At 40.9% G+C, this 26,427-nt stretch overlaps 2 protein-coding genes across 2 annotated transcripts; one reads left to right on the forward strand and one right to left on the reverse strand.

Annotated features, from left to right (window-relative positions):
* Positions 1 to 544: 544 nt before the first annotated feature.
* Positions 545 to 3,732, reverse strand: hmgb1b (high mobility group box 1b). The gene is made up of 5 exons (XM_053873208.1): positions 3,573 to 3,732; positions 2,750 to 2,905; positions 2,543 to 2,688; positions 1,125 to 1,299; positions 545 to 1,055 (listed from the first exon to the last, which is right to left on the reverse strand). The coding sequence occupies exons 2-5, from the start codon at positions 2,894 to 2,896 to the stop codon at positions 930 to 932; spliced, it is 594 nt and encodes a 197-aa protein (XP_053729183.1). The 5' UTR covers positions 2,897 to 2,905; positions 3,573 to 3,732; the 3' UTR covers positions 545 to 929.
* On the forward strand, positions 3,254 to 26,137 carry wdr95 (WD40 repeat domain 95). Its single transcript, XM_053873207.1, has 30 exons — positions 3,254 to 3,438; positions 6,652 to 6,795; positions 7,372 to 7,525; positions 9,887 to 9,940; positions 10,023 to 10,106; positions 10,199 to 10,264; positions 10,447 to 10,677; positions 11,970 to 12,055; positions 12,134 to 12,226; positions 12,307 to 12,352; positions 12,423 to 12,469; positions 12,536 to 12,653; positions 12,723 to 12,792; positions 13,777 to 14,017; positions 14,104 to 14,209; positions 15,626 to 15,777; positions 16,130 to 16,232; positions 16,668 to 16,774; positions 16,842 to 16,921; positions 16,986 to 17,040; positions 17,117 to 17,162; positions 18,405 to 18,464; positions 21,017 to 21,179; positions 21,309 to 21,395; positions 21,491 to 21,549; positions 21,833 to 21,959; positions 22,042 to 22,081; positions 22,247 to 22,335; positions 23,968 to 24,091; positions 25,209 to 26,137. The coding sequence occupies exons 2-30, from the start codon at positions 6,728 to 6,730 to the stop codon at positions 25,240 to 25,242; spliced, it is 2,790 nt and encodes a 929-aa protein (XP_053729182.1). The 5' UTR covers positions 3,254 to 3,438; positions 6,652 to 6,727; the 3' UTR covers positions 25,243 to 26,137.
* The last annotated feature ends 290 nt before the right edge of the window (positions 26,138 to 26,427 follow it).

Below are 26,427 nucleotides of genomic sequence, written 5' to 3' on the forward strand. Positions count from 1 at the left end.
TCAAGCTTTGACTTAGTGTGGAATGCTTTTGGGGTTTTTTTTAAGCCATGCCACATCTTTAGTTGAAAAAAATCCCAAGGCACTCCACTAACGGAACCTCAGCCAAAGCACAATTGAACATAGTCGAAAGCCCTGTAAAAAAAATAATTTTAATTTGTGAAAAATTGCAGAAACTGACACTTGGCTATTTTGGCATGTTTGCAGAAACATATTGCAGAAAATGTACTTGTTTAAAAAAGAGGTGGGAAATAAGGCAAATATATCTATCATGATTTATTTAATTATTTGAAATAACTGAATAATAACTGTGGTAATGATGTAATAATGACAATATAATGTACATCATCCACCAAAACTCAACAGCACAAACTGTAAAAATCACTGAATACAGCTTGCGTTTTAAACATCGACTTCATTTTTATCAGCGGCGAGTTGCCTCTTACAGCGCCTCTTGCTGGAGTATGGGGGACACTACGACACTCAGAGCCAGTTAGTTGCTGATGTCAACGAGTTGACATTGAAAGAATGAATTACGAGGCATCAATAATAAAACAAAAACCTTTTATTAAGGACATTCTTGAATGTCAACAGCTGCATTTGATATTAGAGTGGTATTCAAAGAACAATAAAAAGACGTCACGTAAAAAAATAATTTACCCCAAATAAACGGACACGAACAACTCAGGAATGGAATTTTGAGTTGTGACATTTAAGACTATTACGTTTCATATGCTTCCCTCTACATTGTCACACAACATGGCTGGGATAAAGAACTACCACTAGAAATCCTTAAACTTATGTTGTGTAAAAGAATAACACTGTACATCATAAAAACATTAAATATACACTTGTTTAGTTTAACTTCAGTTTCAACACGGTGAATTGAATATATTCAGGATATATGGCATAAACAAAACTTGAGGTCCTTTCTACTCATCGTCCTCCTCCTCCTCTTCTTCTTCCTCTTCTTCATCCTCCTCACCATCTTCGTCATCATCCGCAGCGGCAGCAGATTCTGAGTCCACTTTGCCCTTGGTGCGGTAGGAGACAATATCCTGTGGCAACCACAGAAATGTTCCGGCAAATTCATTTTTAAAAATGATTTTTTTTCCATCTGAACACACCTTATCATATTTCTCCTTCAGCTTGGCAGCCTTCTTCTCATACGGCTGCTTCTCCTCTGCAGTCGAGCTGTTCCACATTTCTCCCAACTTCTTTGCCGTGTCACCGATAGAGAGGCCCGGGTTCTCACCTTTGACTTTAGGGCGGAAATCTGAGCAGAACAAGAAGAAAGCAGACCTGTGGAGCAGAAAATAGATGCATCAGTAAAAGCGCGCTGTGGGAAAGAGAAGAAAGATGTTATCTAGAATGAGTGTGATTTGAAAACTGAATCATTTATGGGGTGAAAATTAAAACTCTTGGACGGCGGAAGTGAAGTATAAGTGAAGTGAATTTCCTGCAGGGCCACATTACAAACTGTGACTGTGAGGGGACGTCATGCCAGAAGAAAGGCGGCGATGACTATGAAACGTGATGGAAAAAAAAATCTTAAGTGAGAAGGACGAAATGAACCATTAAATATTCAAAGGAAGCAAGGATATTAAGAGGTGTAAATGCATCTTATTATATGAATCATAATAAAACTATAGAACAAAAATCTAAGATAAAAAGGCAATTCATTTCAAAATATACTTAGAATTTTCTTTTGGTTTGGTCCTTGTTTCCTAGTTTTGACATAGAGATTTATCAAGTCTCTTGAGGAGGCACTGGTCACGTTCTTATTCCAGATAAGCCGCCTGAATCTTGGATTCATTTGTTCTGTCGGCTCATGAAGTTCACCTTACGAGGGTTTCGTCTCCTGTCAGTAGTGCGCATGTCCAGCCTTGCCCCGCCTACTTCTCAGCATTTGGACTTCCTTATTTGTTTTTCATATCGACTAAGCTTTGGATTTTGAACAGTACTCCTAACTTTCAACATTCCTTGACTGTATCAGTTTAGGATACTGCAGACCAAGAAAAGTGTTGCAGTTTTGACCTGTACTAAATGTAAATTATTTGTAATATTTGTAACCCATTTGCATTCTGTCGTGCTTCTAGTAAGTTTATATTAACTATGTATAATTACACAGACAATGTGGAACTCACTGACAAAGGAAGTGTAATACAAAAACCACATGAGGGTTTTCTAGAAAATGTAACGGAAACTTCAAGATTACTCTAGAGAAAAGACTTCAAAGCTCAAACAGAAAGGAGTATAAATACATAGATGACTGTAACCGACTGACAAACAAAAAAGACCGACAATAACACACAAGAAAAAGGACCTCACACACAGAGGTTTACGCACAAATACTGAGCTGAAAATAAGGCAAGTGGGAATAAAGGGCAGATATTATAAGCAGTGTTCTTCACTCAGCTCCCTTTCACTCTCTGTATAGCATAAGAAGAATTATTGACTGACATGACAATAGTTATACAAACAACTTGTCATGTAAGACGTGTATCAGATGAGACTGAAATAAAGTCATTTCAATTGTACTCACGGGGGTCTTTTCGGGGCATTAGGGTCCTTAAACCGCTTCTTTTTCTGGCCCTTGGGCGGTTCATAGTCCTTCATTTCCCTCTCGTATCGCACTTTGTCCTGCTTGGCCATGTCTTCGAACTTCCCCTTCTCTTTTGGGGACATTGTCTACAAAAAAAAAACTGAATTCAATCACAGCACAAAGGCAGCGAACGGTGACGTGACCTACCTTCCATCGCTCGGAGCATTTCTTGGAGAACTCTGAGAAGTTGACGCTGGTGTCGGGGTGCTTCTTCTTGTGCTCTTCTCTGCATGTTTGCACGAAGTAGGCATAAGAGGACATTTTGCCTCTCGGCCTCTTGGGATCCTTCACCATCTTGTTATGCTGAATAAATGCAAGAGGAAATGTGATCGGGATGTCACAGGCGGAATCCCTCGGGATTTAAATCATGTCTGCCGCTGGCTTTGTCAGTTGCTTCTATTGTTTAAATGGGTGCGAGGAGGAGGGTGTGTGAGTGACTGATGGCCCATTGTAAGAAGATGCTGCACCCATCTACTTTCACTCATGGATTCACGTTAACCAAGCAGAGTTTTGACAAGTACTCAGTGACCTCCAGCCTGTCCTCACTGTACGCCGGTCAGCTCGACCCTCACGGACTCCTGCGCGAGTGCTTTGGACCCTCTGGGTATTAGCCTGAAGCTAACCTAGCAAATGCTAATTTCATACTGCGATTATTAAAATGGCTGATAAGATGAGCCGGAAAGGCTCGCGCGCGGCTCGAGCTTCTCTTCCTCCCCGGCAGGGAGCGATAACGCGGCTCTATCTGAAGCCGAGGTGGATGTCAAGTGGATATGTTCGCTCAAGACATGTTTATTTACAAGCGCTTCAGATGCGGTGACAGAGCAGCATCAGCACCGGTGAGTAGTAACCTCCGTCCATCCTCCGTGTTCAGCTCCGTCAGACCGCCGGACAAGCGGAGGCTTCCGGGGTGAACAAAGCGCTGCGTCCCGGTTCATTCGGAATGAAAGGAGAAGTTCGGTTTATATCTTACCAGAGGAGCGCTGTGTGAGGCCGCCGTGCGTCTCAGACAATGGGAGTTGAGGAGAGAATCATTCTATGGTGTTGCCGATTGTTTGGATCCGGCTGGCCGACATTGGCTGCCGCCTCCTCCCCGCCGCTCTCTCATTGGACACCCGGTGAAAGCGCTTCCAGCCGGGACGCTCGGTGGTCCTGGTCCACAGCGACGACAAACAACGGCGCTCAATTTAAAGACGTCTGACTGTACATCGTGTCGTTCAAACCACACCTGAGCCCAGAACCTCTCCACTTCTTCACCTCACACACAAAATACTTTTTCACTCTACTTTTGTTATGATCGCAAGTTTGTATTTGGTTAGTACTAAATTGCAATTCTTGACACACAAATTTGCCTGGTATCATGTGTAAATTTTATTTTTTTGTTTGCCAGTGTTTTTAACATATCGAATGTAATGTAAAATATTTTTGAATGGCTATTAGAATTGAGGTTCTTATGAGCAACATTATGGATTTTTAGGGATATTTAAGGAGTCTTTAATAAGACTACAGTTTCTATTTACAACCCACATCCAAAAACTCCACTTTGCATTTTGATATTTCATTGATTATTTAATATGCTGGCATATAATTGTTTTGAAATTGACTGAATATTTATGAGTTTTATTCATAACTGAATATGAATAATATATTTATTTAAACATCAACAACAAAAACAAATGATACACAATGTGAAAAGAGCATGTAAGATTTGAAAAAATACTAAATAAATGCAAAAATATTGATGAGGGGAATATTGTCCATTGAGGAAGTACAACGCGCAGGGGATAAAAATGGTAACTACGTTTTTGTCTGTGTATGAAGTGTTTTTTTCTGTTCCTGTGGCAAGTGCTGCTATTATGTCGCCCACTTCACCTTCCATGCATCACTGTAGAAGTACAGACGCAGAAGAAGACAATTGATAGTGGTGCTTTTTCTTTTAATGACTTTGTGTTGGCAACATTTTGTTCTAAACTTTTGAAGTTTTCTTTCTTTTTATTTTGATCTCTTTCCTCATATTTGTTAATATTATTCACCAGCAGCTCTGACTCCCGCGTCAGTCATGTGCCCAGCCAAACCAAATGAAAGGACAAGCTTAATAACGTAGTCAACAAAACAGCAGATTTTTGCTTGATATTGAGATGGACTGGAGAGGTTAAAGGAGCTTCTGTGGAACTTCTCAGAGCTTCATGATGGAAGACTGCCTGTGGAGGGAGAAGCTCAGGGCCGTATCAAGAGCAGTGCAGGACTTAAGGCAACATTAGGAATTCTACTCTATGAGGAGAGAACAGTGGCTGACTTGTGACAAGGCAGGACCAAACCGGAGTTTCCAGTGGTACATCAAATATAAGAGCCTCAAAACATGAAATTTGGACTTTACTTTCAAAGATGATAAAACATCCTCAGCAAACTCACTGCAAGAACAGACGTCTTCTTGTCACAGTCGACAGACCTGCTGACTTCTTCTATTACAAATCTCACCTCTGATGTTGAAAAGAAACATCAGAGGTGAGATTAGCTAGTTCATTCACCGCTTGGTGGAGAAAGTCTGGTGCTGAACTGTTCTCACCTCAGTGGAAACCTGACTCTACAACATCGCGACTAGAAACGAGAGAGATGTAAAATGAGATAGCTGGTCAGAATTGGCATTACTTAGTTAGAATTAGTTCAGTACTTGTGCTTCAAGTAGTACTGCAAATTATACATGTAATACTGCAAACTGAAGGGCCAAATCTGGCCCACCAAGTCTTTACTTATGGCCCCATAGAGCCTTTCAAAGCTGCCTCAATACTAAATTTAACCCTGATTCTAATGCTTCACTACATCATGACCTGTGATACATTGTTTAAGTATGATTTTAGCTGTTATACATTCTTTTATTTCTTGTGAGAGGAGTAGTTTTTTTTAACACTTTAATTCATGCATATATTACAACTCTGCTGCAGCTTCATCACCATCCAGAAACACATGCATTTGTAGCACTGAGAAATCAATTATCAATGTATATTTTCACTGTTCATCTGCCGTCGCTGGGAAGTCTGTCCCTGAACCTCTGCTGATGATGTCCCAGGTTGTTATGCACATGACATACATTTTTAAAAGTGCAGTATAAAAAAAGAGCTGATGAGCTGCTCGTACTAAATCAAACCACTGCATTGTAATTGACACCTGCATCATTAATCATTAAAGGAATACAATCAAATTAATAATGCATTGCTAAGAGTGGCACCTCCACTGAAAGCCAGGTTTATTAAACATTCACAACTTTTTTTAAAATTGTTGTAGCAAACAACCACAATGATTGGGCTACAAAAACACCCTACGAAGGCACTAGTAAAACATGCAACAACCATACGAACACATAAAGTAAAATGGGTTTCCCAGCCCGATTCACTCATTTATAGGTCCGTCTGTTTTGAAAATTCTGCTTCAGGGATTTGATGCGGCAGTCAGTGGAAGAGGAGTCAATAAAGTTTCATCTGTTTCGGACCCCGTTCCGCCTGAGGACCTGCAGCAGTTATCAAAATTCCTATCAGAAGCGGATTAGAATAATTTTCCCCTGAGCAATTCTAACTAATGTTCATGGTGTAGGCAGTAGAGTCAATTGTTTTCCTCAGTGATCTCATTCTTATTGTGATACTTTTTCTGATCATGAAGAAAACATCTAAATAGTTCATTATTTTAGTTGTTCTACTTTATAAATTCATCTTGATAAGCAAAAATGAAACAGGACACACAAAAAAATGAATTGCCTGTCTTGAATCTGAACCCATTAGACTAAACATTTAAATTGAAAATTCAAAAAAAATCTTTTTTTTTTTCAAATCGATGTCTTCCGAAGCTTTATTATGTTATATTTATTTTTTTTATTGTGATGATATGTATGGTGTTTTAAACTATGTTCTTCAACCATTTGCGTTTGATTTACTGTGAGTTCTCCTTTAAAACGTCAAAAATCCAAAGTAGCCATTAAGATAATAAAGCCGTTGGTAAGTGTCTTTGTGAGTGTTTGTTGCTGCAGTCTCAGTTTTCACTCCGGGTGTCTTGGTTACCAGGGTCACCATCTCCGCTCAGGTGTGACGGACTGTCTGCAGGATGGATCTGAAAGATTAACTAACAGAAACTGCCAAGATGCCGTTTAGAAGAAGAGCTCGAGCTTTGTCTGCTTCTGGAAGATTGGACACTCGCGGAGGAAGCAGGTAATCTCCCAAAAAATAAATGACGCATGTGTTTATTTAATATATTATTCACAAGCAAACGACAACAACAAAACCACCGTCATTAATGTTCTGACTTACCGTCAGGAATGTGTCCTCTTCTATTTTATTTATCGATCTATTTTTGAGGCATTTAAAAAAAAAAAAAGGTGTTGTCATGTGTTGCCATAGTGCTGGTCTATATAAATGCTGCACACACTTCATGCATCTCTCAACAGGGACTTTAAATGTAGTGTCTGGGAACAATTTTTGACATACTTCTCAAAAAACCTCAATTCAATATCAATCACCAACAAACTTAAATAAACAGAATAAATGGAGGGAGTAAAAGTATTGACAAAAAAATGTTATTGGAAAATGCAAAACAACAAGAGGGAAGAGCGAAAAAATGACAAGCAAAAATGTCTATATTGTCTATAAAATGTCTATATTAATAAACAAAATCAACACAGTACATTGTTGTTGTTTATTTTTATTTATTTAGGGTTTAGGGTATTTAAGGTAGCTACAATGCATTTGGGCTTCAGTAAATTACTCAATAAAAACACAATTTCCCAGCGTCCATTCAGGCCTTCTCTCCGTGGATGGCGGCACTGGTATCGTGGAGGACGGAACACAGCCTGAGCTGCTGAAGCAGAACAGAAGAAGACGCTCTCGCTCTCTTGACAACAACACGAGGGAGCCACATCACCGTTCTACTCATCTCCTGAAGGTGACGGAACAGCTGCTGTTATTCTACCAGTCTACCAATAGATGTCCCTGTTGCACCACAAGCTCTCCCCTTCTGTCACTCGGCCCAGTGCTTATCTCCCTTTGAAGCATAATGGCTGTGAACCGGAGCCAAAAATGTCATTTTAAATCAAGTTAATGACCAATTAACTCACCGTCCGACAGCGCTCTTGGATGGAGAATCAATCTGCCTTTATATTTGTATCACATTTCAGCCAAAGTAAAGAAAGATAAGCCACTTTTGGGGAAGAAATCCTGCCAATTCACATCAACAGAAGTTGCCAGCTGCCCTCTTTGCTCACGACTATTGATAAAGCAGTGACCTGTCGGAGTCGTTGCTGCTTATTTGTTCATAGATTTCCTGTGTCATATTCATTCCCCTCTCTGCTGCACCATCAAAAGAACTGACATTTACGGTCAACACTTTGATATTGATATTGCTTAATGAAACTGCATAGATTTTTCCCAGCAGTTTCTGGCTTGTTGTCCCACATTTTACAGTCCTGGAGGAGGAAAGTTGGGGCCTCTTTCCTATGGCTGGTGCCCCCTTGACCCAGCCTCGGCAGGTTGATCTTAGCAAAACTGTTGCAGCTTGAGATACAAGCAAAACACCTATAAGGGTGATGAGATCAGATTAAATGTGGACACATTTATGTTATATTTCCCACCCTCAATTATTGACCAAGGAGAACAAGACTTTCTGAGCACTTTAACCTCACGAGAACAAATTCTATAGCTTCCTCTGTTTTTTGACTGCATGATCTGGAAACTATTTCCATCTTAAAACTCAGTTTTAAAACCGAATTTATTTTACTCTCCAGCTAGAAAACCACGCTGATGTCCTCCTTGCCACTCAGTTGCATCCATTGGGTTTTTTTTCACCTTCACTTCACCTTCTTCTGCCGCTTATCCGGGGTCGGGTCGCAGAGGCCTCTCTTGGTGAGGGTGGGAAGGTAGATCGATCGGTAAATCGAGAGCTTCGTCTTGTGACTCAGCTCCCTCTTCACCACGACGGTCCGATACAGCGACCGCATCACTGCTGCCGCTGCACCAACCCGTCTATCAATCTCACGCTCCCCATTTCCCTCACTCGAGAACAAGACCCCAAGATACTTAAACTCCACCACTGGGGGCAATAACTCTCCACCGACACGAAAAGAGCAAACCACCTTATTCTGGTCGAGAACCATGGCCTCAGACTTGGAGGTGCTGATCCTCATCCCGACCGCTTCACACTCGGTCCAACTCCGTGTTTTTTTTCAATCCCAATATTTTGTTATGCACCTATTTTATCAAATTAGTTCATGTTAAATATTCCAAGTGTAATTAACACCGACGGACTACAGATGGCAGTATCGCTACAAGTTCCAACAAGACACGTGAGAGACAAGAAGAAGAGGCTCTCTGCAGGGAATGAATCCGAAACCTTCAAAATGTTCGTCAATTTTGTCACCATAGTCTCATGAAAGATGATTCATTACAGTGACTCTATTGCACGTTGTGTTTTTCGATATCAAAACGTCCATTTCAACCTGATATGGTCATGTGACTCGATATGCCGAACAGGGCTGGGCGATTGAATTGTGTAAGGGCCCACTTCTCCTCTGCCTCTTGTATTGCACTGAAAGACAGGACAGAAGTCCTGAATTAGAAGAATTTCTGTTACTTCAATAATATAAAAAAGGAGAAAATAGGGAAAAAGGCTAGTAATGCAAAGACATATGTTATTTAATTATATATTATTCATGAACGATTTCCATAATACATCATAAATATTGTAAGTGGTGAATACATTTTCAGCGCTTAAGTGGATCCCTAGTTACCTGGAATATTTCATACCAGTTTGACATAAGAATATTGATTCTGTGGGGAGTTTTGACTTTGCCAACATACAATCATCTGCAACCTGATCAGTAAAACAAGCAGCCCAACATCTCTCTCTCTCTCTTGAAGTTTGTGAAAAACCCGGGTGTCATTGTGGATCATTACCATCTGTCACACCTCCTTCTGCTGCAGATACCGTGAGCAAAAGCACAAACAGCCCCCTGGTTGCCTCCTTGAGGAATTTGGGCTGTTTTTTTCTTGTTATTTATTAGCGATCGATCAAATCCTGTCATGGCTCAAGGACCCGTTGCCAGGAGACCACACTGTAGTGAAGAGGGACCGCTACAGTGAGGACAGTGCAGAACACTTGTGGTGACATTTATAATGACCATGATCATCTAGTGACTATGAGCATATTCAGCTTGTGCACAGTTTGGGCACAAGGAGGAGTTTGAAACAGATTAATACAGGTGATGATGATGATGATGATGATGAAGTTTTTTTTTGTCTCCACAACAAGGATATTCAAGCAATATCGCTGGATAACCTCGAAAAGTTGCAGCTGGAATTTGAGGTAGAAAACGCTCCATTTATTTGCTTGCCAATATTGTTGTCTGAGAATTGAAGTTTTTTGTTTTTTTTTTTTATCCCTCAAGGAGTTTGAAAAAGGAGACTCAAAGCCCATTGATGAGGAACGCTTCGGAAGAATCCTTAGGAAGTGTTTTTCCTCCTCAAACATGGTGCGACAGTTTGAGCTTCAAGTTATCCTATTGTGTTTTGTTGCCCGATATGACTGGTGAAAACATCATCAGGCGTTTCTTTGTCCTCGCAGAACAATGCACAAATTCAAGAGTTGTTTAAGAAGATTGATTATTTGGGCCAAGGAGGGATTTCATGGGTGAGTTCAAATCTAACTTCGCACTGAGCAGAATACAAAATACTGTCAGACTAAACAGGTCGGGTTAAGGGTGCAGGTTTAAGTCTGGGGAGTCGGTGTTTGAATAGCAAGCTTATTTTTCAACATGAGTTTAGAGAGAGGTTGCTGGAAGATTTGTCTGTTTTCTCTTTTGTGGAGCGCAGGGGGATTTCTGCAGCCACATGCTGCAGCTCTTGAAAGTGAAGGAGGAAACAGTCCAGCGTGGTAAACAAGTGTCCTTGTCGCTGCCTGCCACCATGAGAGTTCTTAATCAAAGCAGCCCCGTTGTTAATATTCGCCATCACCACGACGGCACCATCCTGACTCTGCGGGAGGACGGGGCTGTGTGCTGCTGGAGTCCTGAGCTGAAGCTGCAAAACACCAAACAAGTGCTTGTAAGTTCCAGCAGCTGGACTGGTTTCTAAATCCCACAATGTTAACACTCCGATAACATCCCGCCTCACTATCCACTTTCTAGTATTAGAATAAAACTCTTCAAGTAGGCGCAACTTTTGACTAGTTCAAGAGCGTCCAAAGTCAATGTAACTCTAAGGAAGGTGTTATCAACACCAGAGTGGCCAATAATGTTTACAATGTTATGCTTTAGCCTGTTGTTGAGCCTCTGAGGTAGTTCTGAAGGCAGTATCTGTTATGTTGGGTTGTTGGAGTAAGCAAATGTTGTCACTAGTGCAGGAAACTGGACTCAAGTGCTCGACAAGTGACCTTATTCTGTGAGGTCACTTACAGAATATATAATGCTGGAACTCTCTCACAAATGGGAAAGGAGTTCAGCAGCTGATCAGTGACAAGCTGTGGTTGCACAGGTGGATGAGACTCCACAAAATGTGCGATATACTTGTCATTAATCGCAAGTTCGTGTGAATAGTTGAGGTTAGAAATTGAATTTCTACATGATATTATATTATTTTATATTATATTATATTATATTATTTAAGTCAAATGCCCCAATAGGACCCATGAAACCAACAGGAGGAAATATACAATATTTTAAGTGTTTCAGGATAACAAAAAGTTACTTGAGAAATACAAATGTACTATTACTATGCCACAACATTTGGGATGTTCATTTAAATATTATTAAAGCATCCCACTTTCACCTTCTCTTTCACTATTGTCAATAGTCAAATATATAAATTGTTATTACCCTTATCAACAATCCTTACAGAGGAAATTTAAAGGAAAACAAGAAGCCTGGAAATGTTAAAATGTAAGCCTTTTTTACTTATCTTTCAGAGTGAAGCGAGTCAATGTTCTTTCACCAGACTCTTTTTTTGTAATCACTAAGCAAGATAATAACAGTAATTATCATGGTTATTGGACAATAGTCGACATAAAAAAAACGTTTCTGTACAAAAGACAATACTTGGTTTGTTCTTGTTCATTTTGCCCAGGTGACGGTACAGTGCTTGGTATCCATAGGATTCAGGTGAACTCCTATCACCTGAAGTCATTAGTCAACAGCTCATCGCTGTTTGAATGTGCTCGTCTTTTATTCTATACCGCAGAGATGACTGTGTTATTGCCCTGCGGTGTGTTGCCTGACAGACGTACTCATTAAGTGAAGCAGGGCCAACAGCAACAACATCATGTCCTCAAGGGAACAAGAGACAGAGGAGCACACTGACGCATCAGGGAAAACCTTCATGTCGATTTTCATGTTTTGCAGCTCGGCGCTTTTTCAAACAGGAAGTCAAAGTGGGCGAACGACTTTGCAGTGATGAGCGAGTATGACAAGTTGCTGATGGGAACAGGGTATGATTTGTCGGGAAATAAGCTCATGTTTTCATGAAACCCTGCATGGTGCACTTTTTAAGATTATTTTTCCTGCAGGGACAGAGAGATCCAGCTGTACGAGCTCAGCACTTTGGAGCCGTATTGTCAGATAAATTCTCTGGACACAGTGCCGCTGACGGTAGACTGTAGGTAAATAAACAGTGTGATCATCTCAGCAAATCTTCGAGAGGCAACACTGACGTCAGGTGATGTTTGTCTTTCCCTGACAGCTACACCGGGAAGGACCAGTGTTGTATAGTGTATGGAGATGCAGAGGTGAGTCTGGCATTATATAACTGCTTCCTCTCCATTGAACTAATTGTGAGGTGATCCGCTTATGTTTCAGGGTTGTGTGAATATTATTTTAATATCGTCGGTTCTCGATACACTCAGGCAAGTCTCTCCACACCAACGATTTTACTTTGATTATTAGTTCTTGATTTGTTTTATTTCAAACAGGTTGTGGAATAAGTTCCCGATGGTGGACAACATGCCAAGCATCGCGATCGATCGTGCGGTTCTCTCAGCTAATGTCCGATTTGTTCGGTGGAAGGCTCACCAGGACTGGGTCACACAGGTCACATGACGTGTGCCACATCACTTCAGTCGCCATTGACACATTTATAATTGATCTTTCGATATTTAGGTGAAGTATCTTTCAAGTTTCCAAATGGTGGTTTCCTCCTCCTGTGACGAAGCATCATCGCTTGTTATTGGTAATGAATTTATGATTATTTAAGATGCCAATGTCCAAATAATATGTTTTTCTAAACCTATAAATGTAGGGATAAAGAATGACAGTGTTTTGTGTGTTAGGGAAATGTACTTAAATACATTTATATTTTATTGATAATATAAACCCATTTTGTAAATCCCTAAAACATAAGGAAAAGTGAAGTTGCATGTATGTGTTTTGAATATTAACTTACATTATTTTGTCTCAGATTATTGAATGTATTTGAATAGAAATACTTTTTTAACTCTTTAACTGTATATTGGGATCAGATTTTTATTTATTTATTTTTTTTCCATGTGCCTCAAAAATTGTATATATTTATTTTTGTCGGCATATACAGTACAGCGTTAACATTAGCTGTATGAATTGCTCTTAGTATGTTGTAAGTTCTTTATTACACTTTTATTATTTTTAATATCACTAAATATTTGCTGTGGCATGGTGCTTCAGTTTTAATGCATTAATATTGTTATTATTGTTTTACATTTTTGGAACCACACAATTCGCTGATAATAACCACCCACACTCATCACTCTAAATGGGGGGGAGACTACTTGAATGAGAGATGAAATACATATATGCTTTTATTTTGTACATTATTCAGCTCATCCCTGGAACCATACTTTTGTAACCAGCTGCAAATGAAAAAAATACACTCTCCCGCTAACACATTCCGTTGGGGAACACATTTCTATTCATAAATGACTGCGTATTATCAGCATATTGGCAGTTATTTAACATTATAAAGAGTGTATTTGCATGTATTATCATGCTCAGCATGACTATGGTCCGCCTTTAATAGCCCAAACAACACGCTGCTTACTCATTAATAACAGAAGATCAACAAGTAGATGCCTAATCTATTGAGTTCTACCTTTACCCTTTTTTTACTTACATTCAGCAGGTAATAGTCTTTTCATTTCAATGACATTTCATTACACCATATTGAAGAGCATTTCTCCAGGTCGGATCCTTCCTCTAACGGATGTGCAGCAGCAGCTGAAAGAGATCACTGAGGCTTGTTATGAGGGCAAAACCAAGAAAGTCCAACTGAGCTGGACGCCTCAGCTGCGAGCGTCCAGCGACCAGACCGTCTTTTCCGTGTACAAGGGTGTGAAGACCTTTGACCTTTGTCAAAGAGACAGTTTGCTGGTCACCGGAGGGATGGGAGGACTCATAAACATGTGGAACCCACTGTTTCCAGCGTCAGTTTGTTTGTTCCTCCCTGCCCCTTCTGTTCTGTCGCGGACAGTTGGTTTGAAACGAATGTGTTTGTTTACTCTTCTTTCAGAAAGCCGACAGGAATTCTGAAAGGTCACTCAGCTCCCATCACGTACCTCTACATTGCTTCAGAAGATGCACAAATATTTTCTGTCTCCACTGACAGCACCGTAAAGGTATCACTCCGAAGAAGAGAAAGTAGTTATCGATTTTCATATGATTGAGCAGTGTTGACGAAGTTTTCTGATAAAGATGCTTCGATCATTATAGATGACCTTTTTATGAGTTTCCTCTCGACATTAAATGTCTCTTTGAAATGTCTGTTTGAGCAGCAATTGACTAAAAACAGTCACTTCAGGCTGGATTGACTTGATCAAATTCATGCTGTCTCTGTGCTTCCATGGGTTTAAGTCCAGGCACTCCGGTTTCCTCCCTCAGTCCAAAAACATACTAAGCAGATATACTTGTAGATATAGATAATGGATATACTTGTGGGGACCATTCTTGGACCTTTACTGGGCCCCACAAAGTTAAGACTGAATTTCAAGATTAAAACATTTGGTTTAGGTCCTGTCTGTTGTCAGCCATCAGTTTTGGATGGTTAGGTTTAGGGTGAGAGGAAACCATGAAAGTCAATGAGCAGTCCCCACAAAATAGGAAAACAAACATGTTTGTGAGCCCTGTGCCCCTGGGAGTTCCCCACTGTCACCCACCTGGGGACCCCTATAAGGGAATAAACTGTCAAAAATGAATTCATCCATCTTTAAAAATGTAGTATTCTAGGGTTTGTGTATTGTGTTGAATTTTACACACTTTAATGAGCGCCCAAATTTTTGCTTAACTTGTCATCACGTCTGTTACAACAACTGTTGCATTGCAAGTTATTGGACTAGGCTTTTGGTGAGTCGCTGAATTGACAAACTTCCTGTAAGTCAATGATTTCAAGTTGGTTGGCATCATCATCGTTGCTTTGATACAAGGATTCATGCCTGGGCTAAGGCTAACTCATGTCTACAGTGTTGTTGTTGCCTTACGTTGCAAAATGTTGCAGCAACTGTTTAGTTTCCTTTCATCCTAATCCATGCATTGATAGTGAAAATGTTTGTCCTTACCAAGACAAGTTGACAGGGTGACCCGCTGACATTTTAAGTTAAATATGGTTGCGTCATGAACTGTCACTTTTGAAAGATAACCTGATGCTTTTATTTTGTCACCGCCCTGCTTCCTTTCGCGTTTTGCGGGCTGAATTTATGTTTGTGTCTTGGTCATTGTTCAGGTCAGGATAAACACTGGATGCTCTCACAATGTCAAGTTATCATTTTGTTCTTTTGTAAATTAACTTTTCTTCCCTCATCTCTTCCTTCTTCTCACCTTTGATTCCAAGTTGAGTCGTCTTTAAAACGTGTCAAACTGCCGTTCACACCTTGATAGACACATATATCCAAACAAGAACGTAGCAAAGGAACGCCACCACTTTCCACTACGTCATGTGTTTTCCTGTCTGTAAACATGTCCATAATAAGTACACAGCACCAGAAGGAAGGAAGCAGAGGATTGAAAATTTCAGATTCTCATCACACCTCTCGTTTCAGATCTGGGACATTGAAGATCAGTGTTGCTTGTTTACAGCCAACCCCGAAGCGAGTCGGATTCATGGTGAATTATCCGCGTGCTCGTATTCCCCCGTCATGAAATCCCTCTACATCGCTGCAGACTGCATGGCTGTGCTCTCCCTGCAGATCAGGTTCGCCCCTGAGCCACATTCAAACAAGAAAGACCTGGCAGATTTGTTAAAAAGGAACATAAAACAGTTTAAATGACATTTTCTGGAGTTGAGTGAGACTAAGATTGATGTAGCTGAGCGTGTAGAGAGAGCTGGTGGAAATGATCTTGGGCAGAGAAAACTGTAGTGGATGGAACTGCCAGGAAAAGAAGGAGGGGATCTCTGAATATGATAAGCTGGAGGCTGTGTCACAAAGAAACGTTTGAAGGCCAGGAAGGGTTGACAGGTAGAGAAAGAAAGAGGTGGCATTGCTTCGACCGGAGATAAATAAGACTCTGAAATATTCATTCAAGGCATATATTTCTCCCCCGAGGCCGAGGAGACACAGAAATGTGATCGTGTCTCATGACGCACCAGTAACCTGCTGCGGCTACAGCCAGGAGTTCCGACAAGTCGTCAGCTGCACCGAGGACTCGGTGAGTAAATAAAGGGAAACCTCAAAGGAATTATTATTTTAAAAATTTGGTAGCAATTATATATCGTCAGTTCTACCACGGTGATTTAGTGGTTAGTACTGCAACCTCACAGCACGATGGGTGCCATCTGACTGTCCATGTGTGGGTTTCCTCCAAGCACTGTGGTTTCTTCCCACCGTTCCAAAACTTACAGAGGAGAAGGGTTGTGTGTCTAGATGTGTGGTCTGCTATTCAGTTCTAACCTGCTCAGGTGTGTCCCTGTCTCTCACCCCAGGTGTAAGACCAAGCAGAAGCGAATACATGAATGGCAATTCAAAAACTACACTCCCCTTTAATGTTTAGAACCAAGATATTTCTGGAATACTTAAATAAAAGAAAGCTACTTTTTCTGTCTTAGTAAATTGAAATTTCACATTTTATCTGTCACTACTTCAGGTGGTTAAAGTGTGGGACATTGACACCGGACGTCAGCTTTTTGAATTCGGTGGAACGCCTGACCTGTCTCCATTCACATGCATGACCTTTGACCTGAAAGGCAGGAGGTAACGTTCAGTGAATTGGAGTCGGTCAACAAAAATCACAGCCAGTAGAGTGCGTTTGTCTCAGCAGACTCATCACAGGAGGAAAGGATGGATGTCTAAAGATGTGGAACTTCAACAGCGGCCAGTGTTTAAAAACTCTCACCAAAGGTCACAAATAATCAAATCTGTTTGGTTCTGTAACTTTTCCAACTTGTGTACTCTTTCCATATAGTTGGCAAAAGTCAGGAGGTGTGCGACTGCATCTATCTGAAAGTACATGGGAATTTGTAAGGAGCAAATTGCTTTTCATCGCCAACTTCTCTGTATATATGTTAATGTGCTGTGTTCCATTTCTGTTTGCAGCTTCGTGATGTCTGTTGGCCGCGATCGGAAGATTGAAATTTACCCGGTAAGTACAAAAGAAAACAATCATTTGTCAGGGCCTTCATCCAGCTGAACATACTGGAATTCCATTTGCATTTACATCTACATTGTTTTTGCGGCTAAAGTGCATCTGCAACAGCGGGCAGCGACTAATAGCTTGCCTTCACCAGCCGTTAGAATTCCATTACAAAAGCAGACAATAGGAAAATAACACATTGTCTGGTTACTGAGAATTGTAATGTGCTGCATGGGCAGTTTGTTACCCTCTGTTTTTGTAGAATGACGTAGCCATGTTACAGGAGCAGCAGCCCAAAGAAAGACAAAACTTTACTCTCCTCTGAAACATTCCTAAGCCATTCATGTGTTTGCCACAGCTGCCCCCACGAGTTGGTCCCCAGTATATAACCTTCGACGGCGACTCACAGCTCTAAGCTGTATAACTTTATGAGCAATGATATTTTCAAGTGCATCATTTTCTTTTACTCAACGTCCTTCTTACTGCAGACTCTCGCTGGAGGTACAGAAAGTCTAGTTTGGGATTCAATCCCAAAAACTGAAGTTCAGCATTTCAAAAATCAGTTTTACATTGTGTCATGCACCTGTCAAACTGAAAAAGATCTGGGTGCCAAATGTGACCCATGTAATTTTATGTGACCCGCACATCATCATTTGACATAAAAAAACATACAAATAATGATAATCTGGCTGTTTGTGGCCTGATTTTACCAAATCATCTTTCATAAGATTTGCATCTAGAACAATTCCGTGATCTGAGGTGTGTCTAAGGACAATAAACAGCTCAGAAAATTACTGCTGCCGACATGTCTGCGATTGTGTGGAGAGCTGAACGTTCCAGACTTGAACTGTGACGTGGAGTGGAATATAGCCACAGAGAAACAAGGAAGCAAAGCAGGCAGTCTCCTGGATGAAAAAAAAACACTCCCGGTCGCGGTGCATCCCTTCTGGTGACCATGAGGAGTTGTTGTTTTCCCGTCATTCGGTTAGTATGGTCTTTCCTTTGGGAATTTTCCATTGAAAAACAGACCCCTGATCTCCATCATCCCTTCCACTTCCAAGATGCGTGTTGAGTTCTCCTATTGTTGCGATGTTTCTTCTTCGTTTCGTGTGTGGAGTCTCTGATAGATAAACACATCTGTATCAAATTACATGTGTTCCCTTCGACGTTGCCCCCTTGTGCCATTGAGTTTGAGGCCCCTGGTGTGACAGAATGCTTTAAGGCTGAATGATGAATTTTCCTTTTTTTCAGGACATACCCGAAGACCGCTATCACCTCCAGAAACCTCAGCGTTCCTGGACTGATGCTTTGGTAATTCATCATTTTGAACTAGTAGTACTGTTTGGGTGTTTGTTGTGTACTTTATAGGAAGCCAAAAATGGAATCATCTTTGATACTTGGACAATATCAATGTGCATGTTTTCCCTGAAGAAGGGATCAGGCAAATTAGATTACATAGAATGGGCTCTATATGTGGCGTTGTTTTTGTGCCATAATCTTGAGCCAGCAGTGTGAGGTTTGGAGCAACATTGGAACACTTTGTTTGCATCTCCTGACCGCTGTGCAACTGTTAACATGAAGTATATGGAAATATCCATCATGTAAATGGCTTATCACAACAGACAAAATATCTCTCTGTCCAGTCATTCAACTCACAAATTTAGCCGCAATGCTTTCCTGAGTGTTACTTACAAAAACAAACCAAAACAATGAAAACCAATTATGAACAGGTTTTCTAGTCTCTCCGTGACTGGCTCCCATTTTTGCCACAGAGACGCTATGTTGAGACACAGAAGCATCAGGATTAGACCCAGATTGTAGGCAGGCTGAGATTAAAGATAAGGGTATTCATGGCCCTCTTATCAAGAACTCGACGTGTTCCTGTGACAGCTTTGGAGAATCCATCACTTTACATGGTCTGGTTGGATCCGTCACCTGTGAGTGCCCAGTTGATGAGTTTTCGCTGCATTCTCGCTGGTCCGTCCCCAACCTTGAACAAATGAATCACTACCTTCCGAAAAAAAAAAAAAAAAAAACCCACAGTGCTGTGAATATTTCCTTTATATAATCACACTGGGGAAGCACAACCAGATTAAAACATATTTAATTACCTTAACTATCAACAGCTGCAGCATTTAATTCGCCCGAGTGCTGGAGAGCAAAATAGATTATTGTTTTCTGTGATCCAATCGTCTACGTGGCTCGGCCATTTTTCCTCAGACCTCAGGCAGCGTTCTCGCCCTGTGAGCTGAGGAGAGGAAATTGATTCTCGCTAACCTTGTATGATTCAATGGAGGAGGTGATGGATTCTCACCCGGAGGATCAGAGATTGCATTTACAATGGCTACAGTCAGAAAAATGACCCTTGTAGAGAAGAGAGAAGCACAGTTTCTGCAGGGGTTGTTTCCCTGTTAAACTGCTGTAGCAGGGAGGTCCATGTGTTTGATATACATTGCTGAGGTCCTCTCAAGCAATTGGTTTCAAATCACCTGCTCGATGGAAACAGTCGAACTCGGGCAGGTTTCCCGTGAAACACTTCCCTACCGACGTCACACCTGCATCTTTCTATCTGTTGAAACCTCAAAAACAGTTCATTAATTTCCTGCAGTTTTTGCCCCAAACTGGGCTCCCAGTTGGAGCTACTTTGGGTGACACACCCTGGACAAGCTGACACTCCGTTGTCTGTGGACACTAACCTCGGTATATTTTGCACTGTGGGAGAAAACCTTCTGCTCCATAATGTGTAAACCGAGCTCCAACAATGGAGGAATGATGAAATGACTGTCATCATTTCTTCTCCTTGTTGCATGGGTTTGAATACTTTTCCACCCCCGTGGCGCTCTGGTTTCCTCCCACTTACTTTTCTACATTGCATTTGTTTTCTTTTACTGTGTTTTCCCTAGTGAAGGTTGTACCGTTCTTAAAGTATCCCACTCCTCTGGCAACCTGCGGAATAGCAAAAATATCGGTAAAAATATAACAAAAATAACCAATAATTCTGACCGAATTCTTTGTCCAATTTCAGATGTACTTTTCAAGATTCAAGATTGGTATTGTCAACAATCTGGAGACATGTATAACAACATTAAAGACATGCACAAATGCATATACTCTCAAAGATCTTGTAGGAAGTCCCATATGCGGTAATGGGGGGTTGTGCCTATCCCATAGATCAACAATCTTTCATGCACACACTCACAGCTGTGGACAATGTGGAGTCATCAATTAATCATGGTGTGTTTTTGGACTGTGGGAGGAAACCAGAGTGCCTGGAGGAAACCCAAGTGTGCACAGGGAGAGCTTCCAAACACCACAGTAGATGTGTGCACGGACTCTTTGTGAGGCTGGTGTTCAAGCCTGAAAAAAAGGGCACCTTATCCCAAAAAACATTGCTTGCGTTCTGAAGATGTTCCCATTCATTTGTATAGGTCTGGTCACTTGACAAGCACAAAAATTTGAGATTAAAATAGTTTGGAATTGATGGCAGAGTATTTTTTTTTCCTCAAGAATTTAAGAATGAAGGAAAAAAGGGGCTGCAGAAGGGTCACTTTTCTCATGCTGGGAAAAAGATGTTTATATGTCTCAAGCTGGAGTGGAAGTATATACTTTTTTGTAGTTTATTTTGTAAAAACTTGAAAGATGGTTTCTATTTTCCACAATTTATTGACAAACAAAAATGGTACAAATTGAATTTAATCATAGCATTATAAAGGTTTGCTGATGGACATCTCTGATGCTGCTCGAGATTGCACGACCCTTTAAAATGTCATTGCTCGTGTAGTTGAAAAGCCATTGCAATATTCTGCTGACAATGACCCCTCTGGGACTTGCTTCGTTTCTGGGTTATTGTGTGCTTCTCTCAGACTAATGGCCACAAGGACGACATCTTGTGCATGGCACACTGCCCACCGTCGTTCCTGGCCACCAGCAGCTATAATGGGGAGATTATCGTGTGGAATGTGGTTTCTGGACACATTCATTGTCGCTTTGCCAGCCCTCTTCCAGCTGAATACCAAAATACTGAAGGTGAATATGGAGCTTTAAAGTGAAGATCTGCAGTGAGGCTTGACAGTGTGCCTGGAATATTAAGTTCACTGTTAAACCTCACTGTTGTATGAATGAAAGGCTTTAAATTGATCTTTTACGGCGATGCAGGTCCGGACACGAGTGTTCCGAGTATCATTTTCTGTAAAATACAGCAGGACTCCTCTGCTCCAACTCTCCTCACGTCTGGATCCGAGGGTCAGTGTTGTGATCACCCGCGCATGACTGCACCTGATAGTCCAATATAATGTCCCGCAGTACGATGTTAATGATGTTCTCGCTCTTTTTGGAAGGTTGTATAAATCTCTGGAACGTGCTCGGAGAAGGGCGGTTCGAAAAGACTTTCAACGCTGTAAGACAAGAAACTCTCTTGCAGATATGAATTTGGTTTCATGCCTGTTTTTGTTTCATATAAATGATTTTTTTCATTCTATGTAACAAACAAATATGAGATCATACAAAACAAATATCAATACATTCTTGGCACCTGAATTAGTAAACTAAAGATGGTCATCTGGCTGTAATACTACAAAAATAACAATTAATGGTCCATTTTTATTGTTTTTTTTTACATCTTGTCGTCAAGAAGTAAAAAAGCCAATGTCTCACAGTATTCTGTTGTGTCTGTTCCACAGTCCAGATTCCAACAAAAGATAACAAAAATGTCTAAGACAGACACATTGCTATATGCTGCTGACCGAATTGGTTACGTCTATGTCTACAACTTGTTTGATCTTTCATGTGACAAACAACCCCCGAGAGGTGAGACTCATCATCAGTGTCGCTGCCTATCAAGCCGAAATATACATTTTCAATGTATTTCTCTGCGTGTCTTTCCTCTCAGTGGAGATCTTCTGGAGAGCCCACACGAACCGAATCACAGGGTGAGCTCCACTCTCATTTCCTTCACAAATCTGCCCGACTGCTTTTAGCTTCTGACCTGCCCAGGCTGACCTCTGGAGTCTCAGCGTGGGCAGCAAAAGCTGGTGCTACGGAGCCAAGTGGACGATGGATGCCTTGACTGCAATTTCCTGTGTCACTTTCTACAGTTTGCAGATTGTTGACAACGATAGGGTCGTGCTCACTTCGTCCACGGACTTAAGTGTACGACTGTGGAGTGCATCTGGAGAGTTCATAGGTGGGTGTCCTCATGAGTCTGTCAGCAGATGGTAAAATAACTTGCAAAGAGAGTGATAATGAGAAGATGAAAGGGGACCTACCGGCCTCAAACTCAACATTTTTCAAGAAGCTTGAGTCACATTATTTATTGAAGAGTTGTATATAAGTTTCAATTTTTTCTTCGAAGCATAGTAGAGAAACCTAAATCCATGTGACACAATTTTCTCTCCTTCAAAATCTTCCTTCTGCACTGAATGCCAGGGGTCGGCTGCCTCCACCTTCATTTGAACTTGTACCTCTTCTTCTTCATCACCAACAATATTGAGCATATTGATCGAACACTGTCTCTCCCCTTCACAAAGCATCTGGCCTCCCGGACTTAACCTTCTCCACATGTCCGGCTGATATGCTCATTTACTGTATGAGCTTGTCCTTTCGCCCAACGGCAACCAAAGCACCTTCATCTCTAACAACTCTCTTCAGATACAGTTCAATTTGTAGAAACAGCACATGACTTGCACCGTGTTTAGCACCTTGCATGATTGAGTTGGGCTTGTGTGGAACATCATCCGAAGTGTCCCAGTCACTCTTGCTACTATTGGTTTCCACCCCGAATGCGTTCCTTTGTTCTCCTCCATCGCTCTCTGTCCACTACTCTGAATAATGGAGCCCAAAACATTTGAACTACTCTGTTGTCACTACCTCCAGAATGGACCTAGCTTCTCCTCCAAATCACTATATCATTGGTAAACATCATGGTACGGGCTTCCCAACCTCTCATATCAGTCTGTCCATTTTAATAAAGAAAATGTTGAATGGTTTATCAACTTAAACTGCAGTCCGCCTAAAAAATATTACAACTTTTCCCAACATTGCTATACAGATAAGCGGTGTTGTTGCTGTTCCCTCCCTATACACAGTATCAGTCGTTGCATTACGACTGGGGAAAAATTGATTTTTTCATGACAATATTAAAAATAGATATTTCTGCCCAGAATCCATTTTTTCAGCCGCAAGACACGGCATCATATCTGTTTCCCTGTAAACAGTTGGGAAGTCGAGCTCAAGTGCATCTCTTGCTCAACAGAGCAGCCGATCAAACACACAACTTTACTACTCACTTGTATGTTCAAACACCGACTATTGTCAAATGTGTACCAAGGACTGGTGGCTGGATTCACGTATCTCATGCTAGTAGCCAACAGTCACTCCAAATGCATATCCGCAGCCCGGAAAGCAGTAGTTACACCACCATTTTGCCTTACCTTCCAGGCAGGATGAAATGACAGCTCTTGCATTGAGGATGGAACTGATTTATGCAACTTGTTTTCTAACATAATGGCTCTAATTCTTCTCAATTAGAGAAAGTGGCTTGTGTAATTGAAATTAATTTAGTTTCATTGTGCACTGTGTGCAATGACAATAAAAAGAAGACGACAAAGTGCAAACTATACCTTTTCTTTTCCTAAAATAGAATGTTCTCTGCCCGTGTTGCTATTGTGATTTTGGTATTTCCCCATGCGCTGATGTTGTGTTCATGAGTGCATCGTGAGCCTGGCACAATATGAAGTTTTAGAGAAGAGCACTGGCACGTGTTGTAAGTTATTTTGTTGAACAACTTGTGAAGAGAATTTCTGGACTGTCTACACAGGGACTTTTGGCCAGGCGGAGCGCTGGAACCTCCACACGCCGTCTTCGTGGATGCACCCTGCTGTTCCCTACGAGGTTTTGATCGATCCTCAGAGCACGCCAGATCATGGAATTCTGGGGCAAAAGTGAGCAGTCTGTGTTCCACAACATCTTTAAAAAAACAACTCATCACGTTCATTTGTGCTGACAGCATGTTGCTGTGTTGTTTGCACAGCGTGTTGCTTGGTAATGAGGATGCCCCAGATCTGAAATTTCACTTTGAGGCAGACATGAATACAAATATCGATTCCAAAAGTACTTGTGTTTCCAAAGGGGCTGTGCATGAACATGAGCTGGAGGAGCTGGATGTGTGTGTGTCCTCGTATTCTCGATGAGTTCTGTTTCGTCTTGCTATTTCAGCTGTTAAGTCAATTTGTTGAATTTTCCTCTGTGAAAGCTGCAACAGAAGGAAGCCGACAAGGGCTCTGGTTGTCAGTCACAAAAGGGTTAACGGCCATGGAGGTCAAATCTATGAATGAAAAAAAAAGCAGATTTGTGCTGACTCTTTGGTAATGAGGTACCTGCTCAGGTCTTTCATGGTGGGAAGGGAGTTGAGCTGAAAGGTGAAGCTCTTATATCAAAGCAGCTCCCTGGAAGATAGGATGTAAGCGCCTTCCCGAAGTGGAGCTGCTGATTCATCACATGAAGGGGATTTGAACATCTAGTCTGAAATGGAGGCCCTGGAGCCGAACATGGAGAGATGGATGGAATTAAATCGAGCAGTGCTGAGAGAACATCACTCCATTATCTGGTCAGGTTTTGCGATGAGGACTTAGTAAATGCTCGGGATCCCCCTGTTGGAGCTGGTGCTCGGAAGAAGGACGTTTGCCGTGACCTTTTGAAGCTTCTGCGACCCGGCAACAGATCAGAGGATGAGTATGGATGTGTGGATGGACTTCGTAAACACTTGAGTGTTTAAATGTGAGCTGTTGTGTCCGACATATTTTTTTGCAAATAAACACCTGACCTTTTTTAAACTAATAATTTCTATAGACTTGTTTAAAAAAAATAAATTGTTTTTCATTCAATTATGTAATTTAATGAATAAAGTCATTCAGTTATATTTAGGATTTGACAGCAATTTAACAGGGAAGGACAATCTTTTAATTAAATATTGATGTTTAAATAGATTAGTGGAACTGTTGCAGCCTGGCTTCTTAAGTTTAATCTCTGTTTAAAAAAGCCCTGCTGTCTTCCTGCCAGGCTTCCTGGCAATCAATTGAATGCAAGTCTCTGAAGGGCTTTAATACTGAGGAGCCAGTGGGCACCGGCCTGACCCTTGACCTCACCCAGCTGTCATGGATTCCCTTCTCCAACACCAGAGGAGCTCTCACTCTAATCGTTGCAGGTGAAGATACTAAAAATAGGCAGTGTGTAAACACTAACAAAAAGAACGATGATTATCATTCAACTGCAGTCCCTACTTGAATATTCATAGATGCCTGCTCTGTGGAATAGATGCTACTTTTCTGTACATTAGGTCTAATAGTATTGAAGGATTTTCAAATAAACTCCAGAGTGAAATAAGTTTATTTTCTGTAAGCCTAATGCCACACAGAGAGAGCATGATCTCTGGTAAACAGGATGGACATTCCTGAGGCAGAGGTTGCCATGTTGAAGCCTTTCAGTAACCCACCAGGTCTTGAGTTGTTTGCTACAGTTTCCACCGCTTAAAACATTCATTTATCATACTTTAAATTCACTTGTTTGTTTGGAAACTGCATCTTACCTTTAAAAAGTAATAATACAGGTCCTTAGTTGAGTTGTGGTCAGTGTTGTTGCATTTAAAAAAACTCCCCTTGGTTAGTGTCTGCCAGGCACTGTGGCTTCCTCACATAACCTCAGACACCCGACTTCTATCCTCAACCCGAACTATGAATGTACATTTTTATCTTTGTGTGAAAAACTTAATTGAAACAACAAAATCATGTTGTAGGTCTCCACTTCCTTTCTCTCTGAAGTGGTTACAACACACCTAACTTCACTGTTTTATGTTTAAACTTATGGAACTTCACATGAAGGCATGTCCTCTCAGAAAGTCTACTTGCCTATTTTAATGGGTAATATGTTCTTTTAAAATGTATTTTTTTATTTTTATTTTTATTTTTGTTTTTACAGTTGGGGTCTACTGACCCATATGAATAGGTGATGTGTTCTTTAATGCACAAATGTATTTTTATTAAATTTTATTATGTATTTGTTTTTTTTTTATTGTGTTTAGTTTCTGGTATTTTAATGACTCAAGCTTTGTTAAATAATGTCTGTATATTCAAGACTGTGATGTCAGTCACACACTAGCTCCTCTATTGAATTATACACGCTAAATTGATAAAACGTAAACCACTACACCGACGTCCGCGCAAAGCTGCGACTAGCAAATGCCAGAGCTAACAATGTCAATCATCTGGCCACATCTTTTACT

Source organism: Synchiropus splendidus, chromosome 8, assembly GCF_027744825.2.
Source record: "Synchiropus splendidus isolate RoL2022-P1 chromosome 8, RoL_Sspl_1.0, whole genome shotgun sequence".
Taxonomy (NCBI): domain Eukaryota; kingdom Metazoa; phylum Chordata; class Actinopteri; order Syngnathiformes; family Callionymidae; genus Synchiropus; species Synchiropus splendidus.